Source organism: Callospermophilus lateralis, chromosome 8 (assembly GCF_048772815.1).
Source record: "Callospermophilus lateralis isolate mCalLat2 chromosome 8, mCalLat2.hap1, whole genome shotgun sequence".
Classification (NCBI taxonomy): Eukaryota; Metazoa; Chordata; class Mammalia; order Rodentia; family Sciuridae; genus Callospermophilus; species Callospermophilus lateralis.
The window spans coordinates 53,408,806-53,427,861 of NC_135312.1; the positions used below are offsets into that span (position 1 = coordinate 53,408,806).

At 33.8% G+C, this 19,056-nt stretch overlaps 1 protein-coding gene across 2 annotated transcripts; it reads left to right on the top strand.

Annotated features, from left to right (window-relative positions):
* The first annotated feature begins 4,816 nt into the window (after window positions 1–4,816).
* Window positions 4,817–17,308, top strand: Ambn (ameloblastin). 2 transcript variants are annotated; one of them, XM_076865036.2, is made up of 11 exons: window positions 4,817–4,831; window positions 5,735–5,803; window positions 8,345–8,407; window positions 10,259–10,306; window positions 10,877–10,987; window positions 12,509–12,745; window positions 13,846–13,884; window positions 14,137–14,196; window positions 14,305–14,349; window positions 14,736–14,780; window positions 16,769–17,308. In XM_076865036.2, the coding sequence occupies exons 1-11, from the start codon at window positions 4,817–4,819 to the stop codon at window positions 17,306–17,308; spliced, it is 1,272 nt and encodes a 423-aa protein (XP_076721151.1). The 2 variants fall into 2 exon arrangements, with proteins under 2 accessions (XP_076721151.1, XP_076721152.1); XM_076865037.2 differs by having other exon boundaries at window positions 12,554–12,745.
* Window positions 17,309–19,056: the final 1,748 nt, after the last annotated feature.

Consider the following 19,056-nt stretch of genomic DNA (forward strand, 5'->3'; position numbering starts at 1 on the left):
AACAGACATTTCTCAAAAGGAGAAATACAAATGGCAAACAAATACATAAAAAAATATTCAACATATTTAGCAATTATGGAAACACAAATCAAAACTATACTGAGATTTCATGTCATGCCAATAAGAATAGAAGTCATCAAGAATACAAACAATAATAAATGCTGGAAGGGATACAGGGAAAAGGAGCACTTTTATACTGTTGAGAGGACTGCAAATTAGTACAACCAGTACAGAAATCAGTATATAAAGGTTCCTCAAAACACTAAGAGTGAAACTACCTTATGATTCAGCAATACCACTCCTTGGTATTTAACATAAAGAATTAAAGTCATACTATATTGATACATGTATACCCATGTTTGTACCAGAACAATTCATAATAGCCAAATTATGGAACCAGTTTAGGTGTTCACCAAGAGATGAATGGCTAAAGAAAACATGGTATATATACAAAATGGAGTTTTATTCAGTCATATAGAAGAATGAGCCAAGCACAGGGGCACACGTCTGTAACCTCAGCAGCTCAGGAGGCTGAGGCAGGAGGATCACAAGTTCAAAGCCAGCCTCAGCAAAAGTGAGGTGCTAAGCAACTCAGTGAGACCCTGTGTCTAAATAAAATACAAACTAGATCTGGGGATGTGGCTCAGTGGCCAAGGGCCCCTGAGTTCAATCCCTGGTTACCCCCCCACCAAAAAAAAGAAGAATGAAATTATGTCATTTTCAGGGAAATGGATGGAACTTGAGAACATTATGGTTAAGCTAAGTCAGCCAAACTCCAAAAGCTAAGAGTCATATCTTTTCATTCATATGTGGAAGCTAGAGAGGAAAATAAGAAAGAAATGTGGAAAGGGTGGATCTCATGAAAATCAAAGGGAGATCAGAAGAGAAAGTGGTGTCGGGTAATAGGTAAATACTATGGAACAATCAAATTAGACTGTTATATTGGGTGCCTGGATGATTATGTAACAACAAATCCCACTATTGTATATATTAACAATGCACCAATAAAAATATGGAAAAAACAAATATTTGGAATTCAGAGAAGGGAAAAATCACAGTGGAACAGAATGGTTAGAGAAGGAGTTATAAAAGAGGTAAAATCTAAGTAGAACTTTAAGCAATAAGTATTAAGAGGGTAGAAAAGTTGGAAAGACCCACCATGTTCATAGCAGCTTTATTCACAATATCTAAGAATAAGATAGAGAACAAGCTAAATGTCTATCAACAGATGAATGTGCAAAGAAAACATGGTATATAGATATAATGGGATATTATTCATCCTCAAAAAGAGGGAAGTCCTGCATAGACAACAATGTAGATGAACCTAGAAGACATGCCAAGTGAAATAAGCTAGTCACTAAAGAACAAATACTGCATAATTCTACTTATATGAGGTATCTAAACTAAACACACAGAAACAGGAACTAGAAGGAGGGGAAAATGGATAAAAGTTATGTTATTCATCTACAAGATGAATAAGTTCTAGAGACCTACTGTACAACATACAGTAGGGCCTATAGTTAAGAAAACTATATTGTGCACTTTAAAATATGTCAAGAACCAGGTACCATGGAGAACACCTGAAATCCTAGTGACTCAAGAGGTTGAGGAAAAAAGATGGAAAGTTGAAGGCCAGCCTCAGCAACTTAATAAGACCTTGTCTCAAAAGTAAAATTTTAAAGAGGGCAGGAGAGTGACTCAGTAGTTAAGCACCCCTGGATTCAATTCCCAGTACCACAAAATATGTTTAAATATATTAAGATAGACCTCATGCTAAGTTAATTACAAAAATTTTAAAAAACACCCCACAGAATAACACAAGGAAATTTTTGGAGGTGATGGATATGTTTACTGCCTTGTTTGTAATGATGGTATCATGAGTATGTATACATTAAATATGTGTTACTTTTTGTACTGATATACTTTTTGTACTTATTTTCTACCTCAATAATCCTTTAAAAAGTCCAATATGAAGTACACTTAGCATACATGTTTCTTTAACAATAATATATAACAATATAATAATATATAATAATAATAATAATTCATCATCAATAGACATCTTCTGCATACTAAATATGTACATAATATTTATTATTATATTTAAATTTTATTAAACTAATGTTGACATCATAAGTCACATTTTACAAATGAAAATATTAAATGTAAGTAACAGAGGGAATTTAAACAGATGTATTCTTAGTCACTATACTAACATCTTCTGCAGGATCCCCTTGCCCTAGAATTCTTCGTATGAGTTTTTCTGTAGCATATTACATGAGGGTTTTTGTTTGTTGTTCATTTTTGCTGTACTCTAGATGCAAGCATGTTATAGCTTTTTATCGGCACTCTGGTTGTTCTTCATATAGGTATAGTCATGACCAACATTATTTGTCAACTACAGTTATTGCCTCAACTGTAATGACTAGAAGAAATTAATTTTATACTAATTTCCAATTTTCTTGTAATTAAAATATGATTCATAGAATTTATTAGGATACTTATCAACTTTCCCAAAAACATACAGCAAAATGAAACCAACTCCAACTGATTGCAACAGTCATTATTACTGTATCAATGCACAGTAGCTCACATAAAGTGAGAGAAAAAATTGGAAAGGTAAGTTGAAATGTTAATTTAACTGTCTAATTACAGAGAGTGAATTTTACATGATAGCCTTAGGATCCTTTAAAAGTTTGTGAGTAGGGCAGCGAAGTGCTGAAACCAGTATTTAAGAAAACTTTGCTGTTGGTATGCAAGATATCGGAAGAGAAAAAAAAATACCAGGTAAACATCTGAAAATGAAGAATACAGGAGTAAGCATGAAGGACTTTTGAAGATAAGAAGAAGCAATATCAACTATGATATATTGGATATTTTGCTTAAGAGCAAAGTAGAACATAGGAATCCTACCAAAACAACTTCATCACTATTCCATAATGATGCTCATAACTTGTAAAAGATACGCATACCATCATTCCCCATTTTAGCTGTCTCATGGATTCAGCATCAATTTCCATACAGAGGAAATGCCTACCATTGGGTCTCTCCTTTAACTATTCTTGGAGTTCATGAAGCTAACTATAGCATACCATCTCCTCCAACACACACACACACACACACACACACACACACATACACATACACACACACACACTTCAGTGTCCTTGTGGCCCCATGTTTCAACACACACACACACACACATACACATACACACACACACACTTCAGTGTCCTTGTGGCCCCATGTTTCAACACACACACACACACACACACACACACACACTTCAGTGTCCTTGTGGCCCCATGTTTCAAGCAGTTTCTCCCACAAAAAGGACAGTCAACACATTTATTAAGCATCCACTGTTTGGCAACTGTTACATATTCATCATCTCAGTGAATTTTCAAGACAAGCCTGTGGCTATAAGTTATTAGCCTTATATTATGAAAAAAGAAACCATGGCTCACAGAGACTAAGGGACTTGATCAAGCAACAGAGCTTGGGGCGAGTGGGGAGAATAACACTTTTATTTCAATAATATCTTACTGTTTACAAAACACACTGATATTATTTCTTTGCATCCTAAAGATAATTTTGTTATAAGTGGGAGAAAGGGTTTTCCAAGGACAGCTTATTAGATAAACATTGTTTGAAGCTATTAGACCTGTACTTCGTTATGGAGATGTCTTTCTCCCAAAATACCAGTTTCCTCCATATTCCCTATAATTGACAAGATCTCTACTTCCCTAGAGTGTACTGAGTCATCCCTTCTTCAGAAACTATTCCTTCTGTGCTTAACCCTACCATGTGTTAAATCACACCTTTAGAAAGACTAAGAGGGGCAGAGATGTAACAAAAGCAGATGATTTTCTATCTATAGCTACAATATTTTTATCTATTCATGGAGAAAAACCCATCCATGTTGATGTTAACCTTTCAAGGGACCCAAATTTGCCTTATTAATCTGGCTTGATACCAATGCCTAGAAATGGATTTATCTAAAGAGTGAAGTGAGAGTTGTGCCCATTTATCTGATTGGTTCATGGAGAATCTTCTGAATCTTGCTCCCCTCCCCACAAAGAATATGCACTCAAAGCCTTACCCAAAGTGATTATTGCAGAAGATCGAATTAAAATGTCTTACAAAAGCTTGATTTTCTCTAATCAGTTATCTTTGGATATGAAAATACCTGGAAAATTCTGTGGGGGAAAAAACACAACACTTTCATTATCCATCTAATATTTTCACCTTCTCTTTCAAACCCAGAAAGATATTTTAGTGTTTACCCCTAGTGTGAATGTCTGTTGGAGGGAAGGAAAGGAGTTACCTTTACCACAATAAACCTGAGTTTGAAACTCCTGAGATTGCTGGCACTGGGTCACTAGCTTTATCTACAGATAAATGCTTACACAAAACAGATAATGGCTTGTTTTGCAACTATTTTACGTATATTTCCCTCAACTCACCAAAATGATTGTCTTTAGAACCTATGTCCGCTTTTCCCTTGCTGTTTTCCCTGTAATTCAGTTCTCTGAATAAACACAAGGGTTGAGTTACAATTAAAAATAATGAAACCCTACAGGGTCAATGTCCTTGCATGCAATAAAAGGGTGTGGGCTAATTGCAGGAGCAGAGATTTTTTTTTCCTGCATTTTGCTTCACTTTGATTGGTGGACCACCACTTTAAATAAAGGTTTCTGATCTTCCCTGAATGAGAGGTACAGAGCAAGTCCTAGGCACAGTCCAGAAAAAAAATTTAATCTTCTTTCCTTAGAACTATCTTGATTAGCATCAACAGACCCTGAGAACACAGTGAATGTCAGCATCTAAGGTAAAATGTGATTTTATGGTTTCCATATATTTCCTGTAAGTTCTTTTTTCCTATCTTCAGGCAACCTTTATAAAGAAGATTTATCTTCATTTGTCACTAGATGCTGAATAATAGCTTATTATAATCCATTAGCATGTTTCAGAGAAGACATATCTAATAACCATCCAGCTGAGCAAAAAAAAGACTTAACTATAGACCTTTTCTTTTTACTATCTGTGATTATTAGTGACAGTACCTAATTTAGAAAAGTATTAGGAGATAAGCAAATTTATTTATTATTCAGATTTCCACTTATGTAACAGCAAAGATCCTTTTGAGCTTACAGAATAAATTTAGAAAGATAATTCATTTTAGGAGGAAAAACTGAATTGGGGGACATATATTCGACTAAAGCCAAAAGAAATTAAAATATTCCATTTACTCTAACTTGACAAAGATAAATTTTGGCATACTTATGTAGATAATCTAAACATCAAATGATATATCCCATACATCTGCAAATAAAGGTTTATTGAAATTGCATTGTAAATGTATTTCAAAATTTGTCCCAAAGTTTAAGCAAACTATAGTTTTCTGTTAATAGTACTTGATAGACCAAGATTTCACATACTGGAAGGGATTTATTTATAATTTGTTTTATGAAATGCAGCACAGAATTTAAAGAATATCCTTATAGGTCATTCCTAAATTGTCATTTAGATTGTAACTCCATAATAAAGTGTTTAGATATTTTTAGTTACTTGCCAATTCATTCCAGGAATAACTAAATTACAAATCTTTTTGGATATTTTTTTAAAACTTGATTATTTTGGAAGAGCATAGATTCAGATTCACTTTTTTAAATGTCTTTTAGTCATGATGTAAAAATTTACCTGATTTAATTCTCCACCAATTGTGTTTTAGATTTCATTTTTCAAAATGAAAGACTTGATACTGATCCTGTGCCTCCTGGAAATGAGTTTTGCAGTGCCGGTAAGTTTATCTTCTAGAGTATACCCTACATGGGTTTCTGATAGTTTGATATCAGGCAACACTGAAATGACATTGGCTAAGAGTCCTTACATGAACTCATTTGATTTAATTCATTGGTATAGATTCTACTGAATCAAAGTCATGCAGCTCACATTTCAGCCTTATTATCAAAATGCAATAAGTCTGTCACATATTTTTTCTATTCCAAACAATATTTAAAATATCCCAAAGACAATTTCTAAGTTTTATTTCATTTATTTGAAGTTAAAAGACTTTGGGGGCATCCACAATACCATGGCACAATTTTGTTATTAACTCCTTGCTATATCATTATGGTATTTAATGGAAAGAGAAAATTTCTCTGAAAAAAAGTAAAGTATACTTCTTCATTTTAAAAAGGACAATATTGGCCAAATTATTTTGGTTACAAAACTAAGCTAGGTAATTCTAGTTAAAGTTAGTAATTAAGTAACAAATTTACCTTTTAGGGGTGAAATTGTGTGACAGAGAGCTGCAATTTCTCAAAACAGGTCGTGGCAATGGGGCTAAGTACATGTCATCCAATCCACACAATCATATAGGGTAAGGATCTCATACAAACATGATCTCTTGGAGCACTAAACTACTTCAGTTAAGCACGCAATTCTGATATGTCAAAGACTTTTTCAGTTGCAAGACTTTATTCAGTTGCTATATACATTAGCAATTACACACAGACTACATGCAATTACATGCACATACCATGCATCCAGCTATGAGGTATGCACTGGAGACATGAAAATACATTAAGCCATGATCTCTTATCTTGAGGAGCTCATAGTTGGCCTCAAATGAGCTTCAGAATATTTTAATTCCTTGAGAGAAAAGGTTATAACTATTTGAGTTCCTTAAATGTTTTAAAGAGGATGAAAACATATTATAAGAAGGAAAATTTTAATTTCCACAATAAAAGTAGAATTTCTGTCCTATCATGCAAGATGAATTTTAAATGAAAGAAAAATTGAGGTTGCCACCCTAACTTAACTTTATATGGTACCAACATTAGGGTCTACCTCAACTATCTATTACATTGATACTATGAACCTTATCTGATCTATACCTTAATCAATCAGGCCCACTCTGAGGAACAGGACAATTCCTTACAATTGTCCATCAAATCAGATATTCGTCTCCTTTTAATTCCTCATTGAAAATGTATTTTTATTTACATTTATGTAAATATTGTTCCTTAATTCATGCCTTGGAACATATAGAAATATATGTTCCAGAATATACTTATATTTTGTCCTGTAGTTAAACCTGTGTTATTTGTATTCTGACCAATAGGAAGGAAGAAGACTGTGCTCTTACAGTCCTCTCAAATTCTGAGCAGTCTGCTGTATAATACATACTCATACCCATATATACACAGGTACTCACAATCATTCTTCCTAGCTAAACAACTAACCTCCTTCTCTACCCAGAGTGTTTGCTACACATTTATAATGTCTTCCCTTCTATTCATGTCCAAAACTGAATTATTTAGAAAAATTTTCACCATGACTCAGAAAGTGGGATTTTACTTACATGAAAAAGTAGGGATTAAAATGAGATGGGGTACAATTCCTGAACTTCTTACTTCTAAAGGAAAAAATAATCCCAATATATTTAGTAGATATTCCAAAAATATATGTAGTACAAATGAAAGAAAGAAGGAATTCCTTGACACTAGAAATGTAAATATCCAAAGAACTAAAAACTTTAAAAATCCATTTACCCTAATTCCTACTCTTCTATTCTCTATTTTGTGCCCTGGTATTTGCACATATTAATATGTAAAAATATAAGGAAGGCTTAAAAAGGTAATAATTAAAATTTTAAACTAATTTCTGTAAATACAGCTATAATTTTAACAACTTTCAAGTGAACATATTGAGTATAATAGCACAGTACTAGTGCTAGAATGCTTTTTATTTAAGGAAAACCAGCCTGGGTGTGATTTAAGAATACAAAACACAGATCAACTGGTTGATAGAGTAATCATCCACTAAAGATGATGGAAGACTTGTTAAAGCCCATTGAATAGGAAGCAAGTTAGGTCTTGCACATGATTTTCCTTAATGCCATAAACCAAAAACATGGAGGTTTGTTGAAATCATATGAAAATTCAGTTCATGTGTAACCCCTTTGCTTTTTATGTAATAATTTTTAAGAAATTTTGCTTTATTTATTTACTACTATTCTATCTATTTTACTACTCTTTTGTTACTTTACTTCTCATTGTGTTTAGCTTTAAATCAAATTTTGCTTTTAAAGTAACATAGGAGTAAGCTATGCACAAAAATAAATGATGCATAGGTAGCAAAATTATTAAATATTATGGTAATTCTCCTAAATAACTTAAATTCTTCTTTATTCTGTCCAAAATACCAATTCATTTGAGTAATAAACCAATATGGTGGCCTCTCAGCTAGCCCTTATGTACTGGGGTGATTTTCTATTCCCAATATGCATTTAAGAAAGTTTCTAAGAGAACTCAAAATTATTCTTATTTCAATTTAGATGTTTCCTCAGCAACCTGGGGCACCAGGCATGGCACCTGGCATGGCTAGTTTGAGCCTTGAGGTATGTATTACTAGAGTTTGTGTATATAATATTTACATTGGCATGTCCCTGATCTTGGAGAAACATAATAAACTGTTTTTAGTTTTCCTAGTCAGAAGTCTGTGACTGTCATCCCAAGCAGTTCTAGATACGTTAGTGAGATTTATTAGAGCTTTATTCTATAATTCTGCAATTTTAAATTTGCAGGTGCTTTAAGCTTTCAAATATAATCTATATGTGAATCAAAGCAATAATTATAATTAATACCTTATATTATGTACACATTAATGTAATTATGACATTAATTAAAACACATTGCTCTATAGTCACAAATGGTTTATATTTGGCCATGCCACTTATAATATCTTACGTAATAAAGTTTTCATGAAGAAAACGTACCTGCACAAATTTATTTGTTCAAAAAAAGTGCTAAAATCAGCATACTACGGGAAAACAGCCACATCAATATTTAATAGCAGCAAATTCACAATAGCTAAATTGTGGAGCCAGCCTAGATGCCCTTCAGTGGATGAATGGATAAAAAAAAAAAAACGTGGAATATATATACACAATGGAATTTTACTCAGCAATAAAAGAGAATGAAATCATGGCATTTGCAGGTAAATTGATGGCATTAGAGAAGCTAATGCTAAGTGAAGTTAGCCAATCCCCCCCAAAAAATGTCAAATGTTTTCTCTGTTATAAGGAGGCTGATTCATAGTGGGGAAGGGAGGGGGAACATGGGAGGAATAGACGAACTCTAGATAGGGCAGAGGGGTGGAAGGCAAAGGGAGGGTCAGGGAGTTAGCAAGGATGGTGGAAAGTGACAGACATCATTATCCAAAGTACAAGTATGAAGACACGAACTGGTATTAACATACTTTATATACAACCAGAGATATGAAAAATTGTGCTGTATATGTGTAGTAAGAATTGTAACGCATTTGCTCTCATTTATTTTTTATAAATAAATAAATAGCATTAGCATTGTACTATAATACCACCTGTATAGCCTGTATTTCCCTTACTGCAGTTCTCATAACAACCCCCGAAACATAGAAACTTCTGACCATACAATAAAACATTTACAGCTATAAACAGAAATTTAGGAGTTTATAAATACCCCAGTTTCCACAAGGCATTGCAAAATTTCCTTCTTTCATAACAATCTGAGGTCAGCCAGTAGGTATATGGGCTAGAAGTTTATCTCACATAGAAGCTCATTTCTTTGAAATTTTCTTCTCACTTTCAAGTTAAACTCATTATAAAGTACTCTAAATCTTTTCCCATTAAAAAAGTAAAATTGACTTTTTGTTGATATAGTCACATTCTTGATAATCTATCCAGATGTTTCTTCCAATGTATTTTATACTTATGTTTTTGAAGTCTTTTTTCTCAGGAAAAAGTTGAAGATTGGTTTGCTTTGTTTGGTGTGTCTATTTTTCCAAATTGTTTTTCAAATTGAATGTGTTTAAGATAAAGTAATTTAAGTAGGGGGAAAGATTTAATGAAGCAATATCCTCACAATTACACTTATATATCAGTTGAATGAGCCATTTTTCCATGTTTAATGTGACCCCCACACACACTTACCTGACACTGTTCCTTCTTTAATTAATGATAAAAGCCAGCTCATTTTTTAATTAGAATAACAATAATGGCAAATCCACACTTTCACATGTACATCTCTCAGTATGATTTGGGTCTACTCATTTTTTTATTCAAGTTAACCCATTCCACACTTTATCTTGATAATGTTAAATGTCATGAGAAATCAACTGGGTCAAAAGGAAGAAAATTATAGACATCATTATCCAAAGTGCATGTACTAATACAACAAACACTAATTTTATTTTATTTTTTACTTAATAGACAATGAGGCAGTTGGGAAGTCTCCAGGGATTGAATGCACTTTCTCAGGTAATCATATTTTCAAATATTTCTAATTCAGAAATTAGTGGTGGTGATGATGGTGGTAGCAATAATTCAAAAAATCTGCTTATGAATAGATAATATCCTAAATACTGAAAGAACAAATAAGTAATTGAGATTGCCAAAAACAAAATAAGGTGGGTGGCAGGGGAAAACAAACACAATATTGAATTTTCTTTAGTTAAAAAAAAATCCTGGGCTGGGGGTATAGCTTAGTGGTAGAGCATTTGCCTACCACATGGGAGGCACTGGGTTCGATCCTCAGCATCAATAAAAATAAATAAATAAATAAATAAAGGTATTGTATCCTATCTACAAGTAAAAAAAAAATTAAATCCTTTCTTACATTATCAGTTTTATTATATAGCCCAAAACACATGTGCTTAAAAAGCTGAATCTTAAACAAATTTATAGCAATACTGCAGTCTTACCCAGAATGAAATTTTTGTCTGTTGGAAGAGAGAATTTACATTAACCAATGTTATTTTTACTTTTTATTTGTATTCCATAAGTTTGAAATGTAAGTATGTTTGTTTTGTTTTTTCTCCATGTTTATAGTTTTCTAGATTTGGCTTTGGGAAATCACTTAATTCTTTGTGGTTGCATGGTCTCCTTCCACCACATTCCTCTCTCCCGTGGCTAAGACCAACAGAACATGAAACTCAACAGGTAAGCATGAGTTTGTTTGAAATTTCAAGCTTTAAAATCTTTCCCCACTTGTCTTCTTTAAGTTATGTTATATTAGAAATAAGAACTAGCAATTTACCATTAATTATTCTAATACCAAATAAAATAAAACCTATAAAAACTGTTATTAATTAGGAAATTTAAATTTTCAACCCATTTGCATATGTATTTCACATAGAAAGATAATGGCCTCCAAAATACAAAAGATCTGGGGCTTGGGTTGTGGCTCAGTGGCAGAGCGCTTGACTAGCACGTGTAAGGTACTGGGTTCGATCCTCAGCACCACATAAAAATAAATAAAGGCATTGTGTCCATCTACAACTAAGAAAAAAATTGAAAAAAATACAAAAGAGAAATGTTAAAATTATTAGCAAGGATAATAGATAAACAATCCTTAGAATTAAAAACAGATTATAGTTTGGACTATTTTCATTTTTAAAAATTATCTAAATATAATTCCCAAAGGCTAATTTCAAATGATGACAAACATCCTTGTTAAAACACAACAAACCCTATAGAAGTCAATAAATATATCAATCTGTTAATCATTATTTGTTGGGTGCCTAACAAGTATAAAGTTAATCAAACTGTGCTTTGGGATAAAAATAAATACATTTTAGAATGACTCCAAGCTTATAACATTTCAAATGTTATGGGAGATAAGACAACATATTACAAGGTGCTAAATTGCATTGTAGAAGTAATAAATAGCATGAGAGTTTACACATGTACAATGGTTGAAGAGGCAAAACAGTGCCAATTATTATTAGACTTCCATGCCAGTTTGAGGAATTTGTAACTGATCTACAAGCAATATGGAGCCACTCAGCACAAGTAATTTCTAAAAGACTCAAACAAACATGGTGGTTTTGACAGTATCTTTTAATTCCAGATGGTCTTCCTCATCAGGAGCATTATACTACAGTCCACATTTAGTAGTCAATAAATTATGTTAATGGTAATTGTTTCTTCACTTGACTAATTTTTCCAAAATGAACTTCATGATGAAGGGATTTGATGTGTATTTTATTTAATTAGTTCTTATCTTTTCATTAACTCACAATTTATTAAGTACCTACCATGTGCCAGACACTTGTTAGGAACTATGTTAATATGTTAAATACAAGAGCTATAAAGATAAAATACATTATTTTTTCTCAGTTAACAGGAGACCAAAGATTTATGACAAATAATTATAATGCAGTGAAAGTAGTAAAATAAAAATACATACAGGTAGTCATAGAACCCAGAGGAGGAAATGAATGATTCATTCCATTAGGAAGTTCAAGTAGCTTTCCATCTCCCAGAGCAATGTTTATCCCAAAGGAGGTAGAAGAAACAAACATACCCAAAATTTCTTCAAATAAAATCAGTTCTGCTTCCTATGTAAATACTGCTTTAAGTCCCCTAACATTCCTTCCAAACAAAAACCACCCAAGTCTTTTGCTGTAGAAATTCTAGGCACCACACCCTTCCTGACACTCTTTTCAAATTTTTCTACAGTATGAATATTCTTTGCCTGTGCATCCCCCACCTCTCCCATCACAGCCATCCCTGCAGCCTCAACAGTCAGGACTGAAACCTTTCCTCCAGCCCACTGCTGCAACCGCTATCCAGGCAACAGCCCAGAAGGGTGGTCCTCAACCTCCAATGCATCCAAGGCAGCTGCCCTTGCAGGATGGAGAACCCCCAGCAACTGAGCAACAGGTGGCACCAACAGAGAAACCACCAACATCTAAGGTAATTCTTTTCTCTATATTCAGATCAGGATCACCTACTAACCTAATGAAAGAAAACTAATTAGCTGGCCAATTCTAAAAATCACAGCCTTCAGAACTAATACACGAAAATATAAATGTTATTGATCAGCCTTTCATTTTGAGGACTATTTTTTAAGTAAAACATAAATATTCATTTGTACCCTTTACCACCAGAGATAAGACACATTCAAAAAATATTCTATGCTTTTAAAACTTGGCTTCTTAGTTACAAAAGGTGAAAGTTTTCATAGGATACAGGGCAGCCCAGAGAAGTCCAGGCAATCTACCATCATTTTTTCATTTGTTAGAAAGACAGAGGAGAGGATTAATCCTTCAGCATAACAAGTAGGATCTTATATTATCACCTCTCTGCAGAGATGAAAACCAAAAGTACAAAAGTACCTTTAATAAAGTATCTTTTTTAATTAATTTATTTATTTTTGCATTACAATTCTTAATATGCCATTATAACATAATTTATCTTATCTCTGATAAAGTATCTTTAATAGAGAAAAAAAACAATGGACAGAAAAAAAGAAGATATACCATGTAACTATTATGCTGGAGGTATTTAACATTCTCCCATGTCACCCTGCCTACAATCTAGAAAAGTAGATATACAACATAAAGGTCATATTATAAAATATATATATGATCATCCCTTTTAATATCTATAAAGATAGATATGATTATCCCTTTTAAGGACAAGATAGACTTAAAGAAATTACAGAATTTGGCCAGGATTACATAAAATCAAAGTGGCAGAGCCAGAATTCAAACCAAGTATGTTCCAATTCCAAAATTCATTACTTTTTTTTCTGCAAGATATAGCAAATTCTGGCCAGACACACACAATAAAATTTAAAGGAAAAGTGAATTTTAGATCTAGCAAATTGTCCTGCCAGAACACTTGAGTCACTTTAGTAAAAGACAATTGTAAATTCTTGGGTCATCCCCTTAAAAGACTAAAAAAAATAAAAGAGAGAAACATATTTTAAATTGTTTTATTGTAATCGTAAATAAGTGTCTGTTCAGTTTGTTTATTTTGACTGGTAACTTTAATCCTTATCTATGATATAGCTCCTGGTAATGGATTTTGCTGGTCCACAGGTTCCATCAGTAAGTATAGATTTCACTGAGATACTTTCCTAGGAAAAATATATCTGTATTTCAAAAAAAAATTTAACGAAATTTTTAATTGTTCCATTTGTCCATAAATATGAAGTATTATGGGTTCTTTTGTTTCCTGAAACGTTAAGTATCAATTCTTCATAGTAATCCATTTGAAAATGTATTTCATATAATTCTTATGTATTACTGTAGTGGGATTTGCCTATGTAAATCATTTGTTTTATTTTTTACCACTTAAAGTTGTTCCATATAGCCCGTTTGATATCTCGGGGACCACTGCCACAAAACAAACCATCTGCAGTAAGTTTGTTTGTTTTTAAAATACAGCTTCTCTAAGTGTTTGCAATTTGATTTGAAAGTTCTTTCCTTGGAAAAAGCATTTTGTGAAAACCATTTTATTTTGTGTAGCTTTATCCAGGAATGTTTTACACGTCTTATGGAGCAAATCAACTGGTAAGTTCATATTCTATTAAAAGTATATTTAATTAAATATCATCTTGAGGGCTAAAATTATAAAAATCCAGACCTCACACAAGATATTGCAAATAACTATTCTCTAAGTGCCTACATTATCAACTGAAATGGTAAGGAGGCACAGTTCCCTATTTGGATAATTCTGGCCAGACACAACAATTAGCATTAAGGAAAAGTGAATTTTAGATCTGACAAATTTGCTACATTTTTTCAAGAATGACTGGACTTTCTGCTCTGTCCCTGGATACTGCATTAATATTAAGCCTTAAGGAAATGCTAAATGACTTTTAACTTTGTTTTAGTATATAAGAAGGTAATAAAAGGCAGCTGGTTCATAATATGATGCACTGTTTCTCCTTGAACAGAATGCTCCTACCAGACTTGGCATGATGAGTTCAGAAGAAATGGACGTGAGTAATGTCTTCTAACTCTTCTTGAAATAGTGACCAAGAAATAACAGTCATAGATGAGTAGCTACAAAAGACACTAACCATGAAAGTAGTCAAAAGATCACAGGACTTAGATTTTTCTACTCCCAAACCAGAAGCTTGACTCTGAAATAGTATCAAAAGATTTCATCGCATTTCCTATAGAGGAATTCCTATGTTTTTAAATTTTTTCTTTTAGTTGTAGAAGGACAGCATGCTTTATTTCTTTAGTTTTTTATGCAGTGCTAAGGATCGAACCCAGTGCCTCACACATGCAAAGCAAGTGCTCTGCCACTGAGCTACAGCTCTCGCCCAGGAATTCCTATATTTTTTAATGATAACTATTCTTGAGTTTAGGGTTCTGCCTCATTCTTTGTGTATGATCAGAAAAGACACCTCTCCTGAAAGGGCATCAGCAATGAACTGCAAACACTTAAAAAAAAAAAAAAAAAGATATGTGCAGTTCATACACAATCCCTTTCTTTCTAGGACCATTTAATCTCCTAAACACTCAATTCAATAGCAGCAAAAAATAATTCAGATCACAAAATTAAAAGATCAAAAAGGAAAAGAAAATTAGCCAAGTTTAAAATTTGATTATTATAAACTTTAAAGTGCCTAAGTCAAGGATAGTATATTCTTACATTCACATCCACATATGAAGAGTACAGTTTAATATTTGAAATCAATAAATCCACATATCTTAACATTTTTTCTCAGAAATTCCTGTTACATATGTTAACAAAGATAACAAAGCAAAAGTTATATTAAATTAACAAGGTATTGTCAACTATATATACTATCAAATTAATAAATATACACAAATGCTATCACTAAAAGAAAACTCATAGCTCAACATTTTGGAGTGCCTTTTGTTTGCTATATGCATAGAAAGATACCATAAATAAGATAAATAAGATTCCTGCTTTTACAGAATGAATAGAAAAGACAAGCACAGTGCAGATAATGTGAAATTCCTAGGATAAGGGCAGTCACTGTCTTATTAAGGAAAGAAAGAAGAAGAAAGAAAATATAACTAGCCCAGACCAAGGATTCCCACCAAGAGCTGAGACTCAGAACAGAGTCAGAGAAGGCAGAAGTAAAGAGTGTTGAATCTATATAACATGAACACAACTGGCTGCAAATTAAAATTTCAAATTAAGTGCTAATTACCATCTTATACTATCGATCAAGTTATTTATATTCTGACTCATTCCCAAGAGATTTTGTAGTGGCTTATGAAAAACACACAATAAAAATAGCCAAAGAAAATTGAAGGTAGGATTTAAAGTGAGTCAAAACTGTAAGGAAATGAGAATACAAATATGAGTCACACATTGCTGATCACCACAAACATCCCAGATTACCTTGTAGTAAAGGTAGAAAAGAAACATGATAAGTTATGGAATTCTATTTTAGTTCCTTCAGACAAATCAAGCTTTTTTAAAAATTTTACTTGGTTAGAGGAAAGGAGAGAAGGAAAGAAAAGGAGAAAAAGAAAGAAAAATTCTTACATGGGGCTTCATTCATTTGGGGAATACTTTGAAATGCCATTGACAAGATCTTCCAAAACATTCTTCAACAAACACAGTTATGGATTTCAGTTTTTGTTTGTTTTCTGATGGTTGTAGCCATTTCAGCTGTTTGTTGTTTTCTTAAAATTAAATTCAAACTAACTTTTTCTTTCTTCTGCCCTGTGCCTGCTGCTCTCCTCTCCCTCCAGCCAAGCATGGTAAGGAGACTCTATCTACCTTTCACAGAAGTTGCCTTCCCCAACTTAGATATGTGCAGAATCCTATTATATTTTAAAGCTAGTTCAATGAGAAATACGTTTACACAAAGCTGTCAGCCAGTTCCCTGTTCTCTATCAATTTTTTCCTAAATTCTCAGAGAATATGATCAGGTATAATTGCGTGACATTGCTAATAGAATGTACTAATGGTTTCCTTGATAAATGTTGGTTTTTCCAGGGAGGAAGAGGAGGCCCCATGGGCTATGGAGCCATGTTCCCAGGATTTGGAGGCCTGAGGCACAGCCTTAGGAGAATGTCTCCCAATCCAGCCATGGGTGGAGATTTTACTCTGGAATTTGACTCCCCAGCAGGAACAAAAGGTCCTGAGAAGGGAGAAGGAGAGGCACAAGCCTCCCCCATGCAGGAGGCCAACCCAGCCAATTCAAAAAACCCAGCACTACTTTCACAGATAGCACCTGGTGCTCATGCAGGACTCCTTGCTTTCCCTAAGGACAACATTCCAAACCTGGCAAGGGGCCCTGCAGGGCAGAGAAAGGGACCCCTCGGGGTCACCCCATCAGCTGCTGACCCACTGATGACCCCTGAATTAGCTGAGGTTTATGAAACCTATGGTGCTGATGTTACCACACCCCTGGATACAGGAGAAGCAACCATGGATACCACAATGACCCCAGACACTCAGCAAACATCAATGCCAGGAAACAAAGTCCACCAACCCCAGATGGTACATGATGCATGGCGTTTCCACGAGCCCTGAAAACCTTGAGATGTCAATTACTTTCTGTATGCACAAGCTTCCCAGTTTTGTCCCCACAGTCTACCTTTTTGCTAAAACACTTAATACCTTCTACAGCAAAGGCATTAAACACGCTAAGCATGTATTAATAAATACAAGTGGCTAGAAATAGTGTAGGTTCCCTTCTTGCTTTCATTCTCTTATTGAAATAAAATGTGTTGACTGTCTCTGTGATTTAGAAATACTATTAACAGCAAGTCTAAGAGTCTCAGCATTTGATAATCTGTTTCTTAACTCTCTTCAGCATTATAGGATTTCTCCTACTAGCATGACACTATTATATCCAGGAAATGCAGCACTGCTTTCTTTTTTCTAAGCAAGAAGCACATAGTCTCAGAATTCAAAGCTGTTTCATTTAAACTTGATTAAATTGAAATGCGTAAAGAACCTCTCCCTGGTATTACTGGGTTTTATACATTGGATTTTAAATTCTTATTTTTAGAGTATTTTATTTAATCTAAAACAGTTAGCCTATTTTAAATAAAGATTTTTTTTTCTCATTGAAAATATGAGGAATTGTATGCTTATTATTTACATATTTGAGTAGTTAAGAAAAGCATACTCATCCCTTACCTTTGCTAGTCATTAATTCATTTTATTCAATTCATTTATTTTTTTTCAAAGTTTACTGAATATCTACCTAAGTCCTACACAGTGTGCAAGTCATCAGGCATACAGTCCCTTCCTTCAAAGATAACAAGGGGCATGATTGAAATGTAGATAGAGAATCACAATGTTAATTTAAAAAAACAACCACTCTAAGCCAAGATCAGCTACTTTACATATATTTTCTCACATCAGTATTGCAAAATAGATACCCTCAACCCTATAGTACACATGAAGAGTGCTATGAAAAGACCAAGCACAAAGTGCTCTTTGGAATCACAGAGAAGAGACACCTAAACCAGCATAAGTGGCATGGAAACACTAGGAGGAATCAGACAAGTATTCTCAGAACAGTATCAAAAACTGCAGAACAAAGTCTCCAAGAGAAAGAAATACAAGAAAAGACATGGAATGAGTTCAATTCTATGAAATATAATATAGGAAAGGAGGTATAGAAAGTGACCCTTGCTTGTGACAAAGGTCTGATATGTGTATGTATGGAAAATATGCCTAAATTAAGAGACTATAAATCCATATTTGGTTATCCCTGAAAATTAGCCTCCTATTTTACTCTCTCCACTTTCTACTAAGTTGCCCAACCCATTCTTAGATTCCATGGAATTCAGACTCTCCTCCATTCCCTGATGAAGACTTTAGGAATACAACCAAGGAAAAAGATCCCTGAGATGCTTCCCAACCTGGCATACTTCAGGAACCCTAGCAGGAGCATGTTGCCACAACTTACTGCCTTCCTCTTTTTAGGCAGGGTTCTGCTCTCCCCACGACTAGAGCTAGAAGAGAGATGCAGAAGACAGAAACTCAATTTACCTATCTTGGTGACTCCAGCAAAGGTGAAAAAGCAGGAGAATGACTTCCATAGTAGCCAACAGATACTCAGACCCATTTTAGACTTCCAAACAGTGTCCAAAAAAAAAAAAAAAAAAAAAAGAAAAGAAAAGAAAAAAACATGGTAAAAGATATACTGACAGATCTGTGTTCAAACCTAGACATCACTGAGCCTTTAGATGTGAAACTTTGTGTGTGTGTGTGTGTGTGTGTGTGTGTGTGAGAGAGAGAGAGAGAGAGAGAGAGAGAGAGTGATT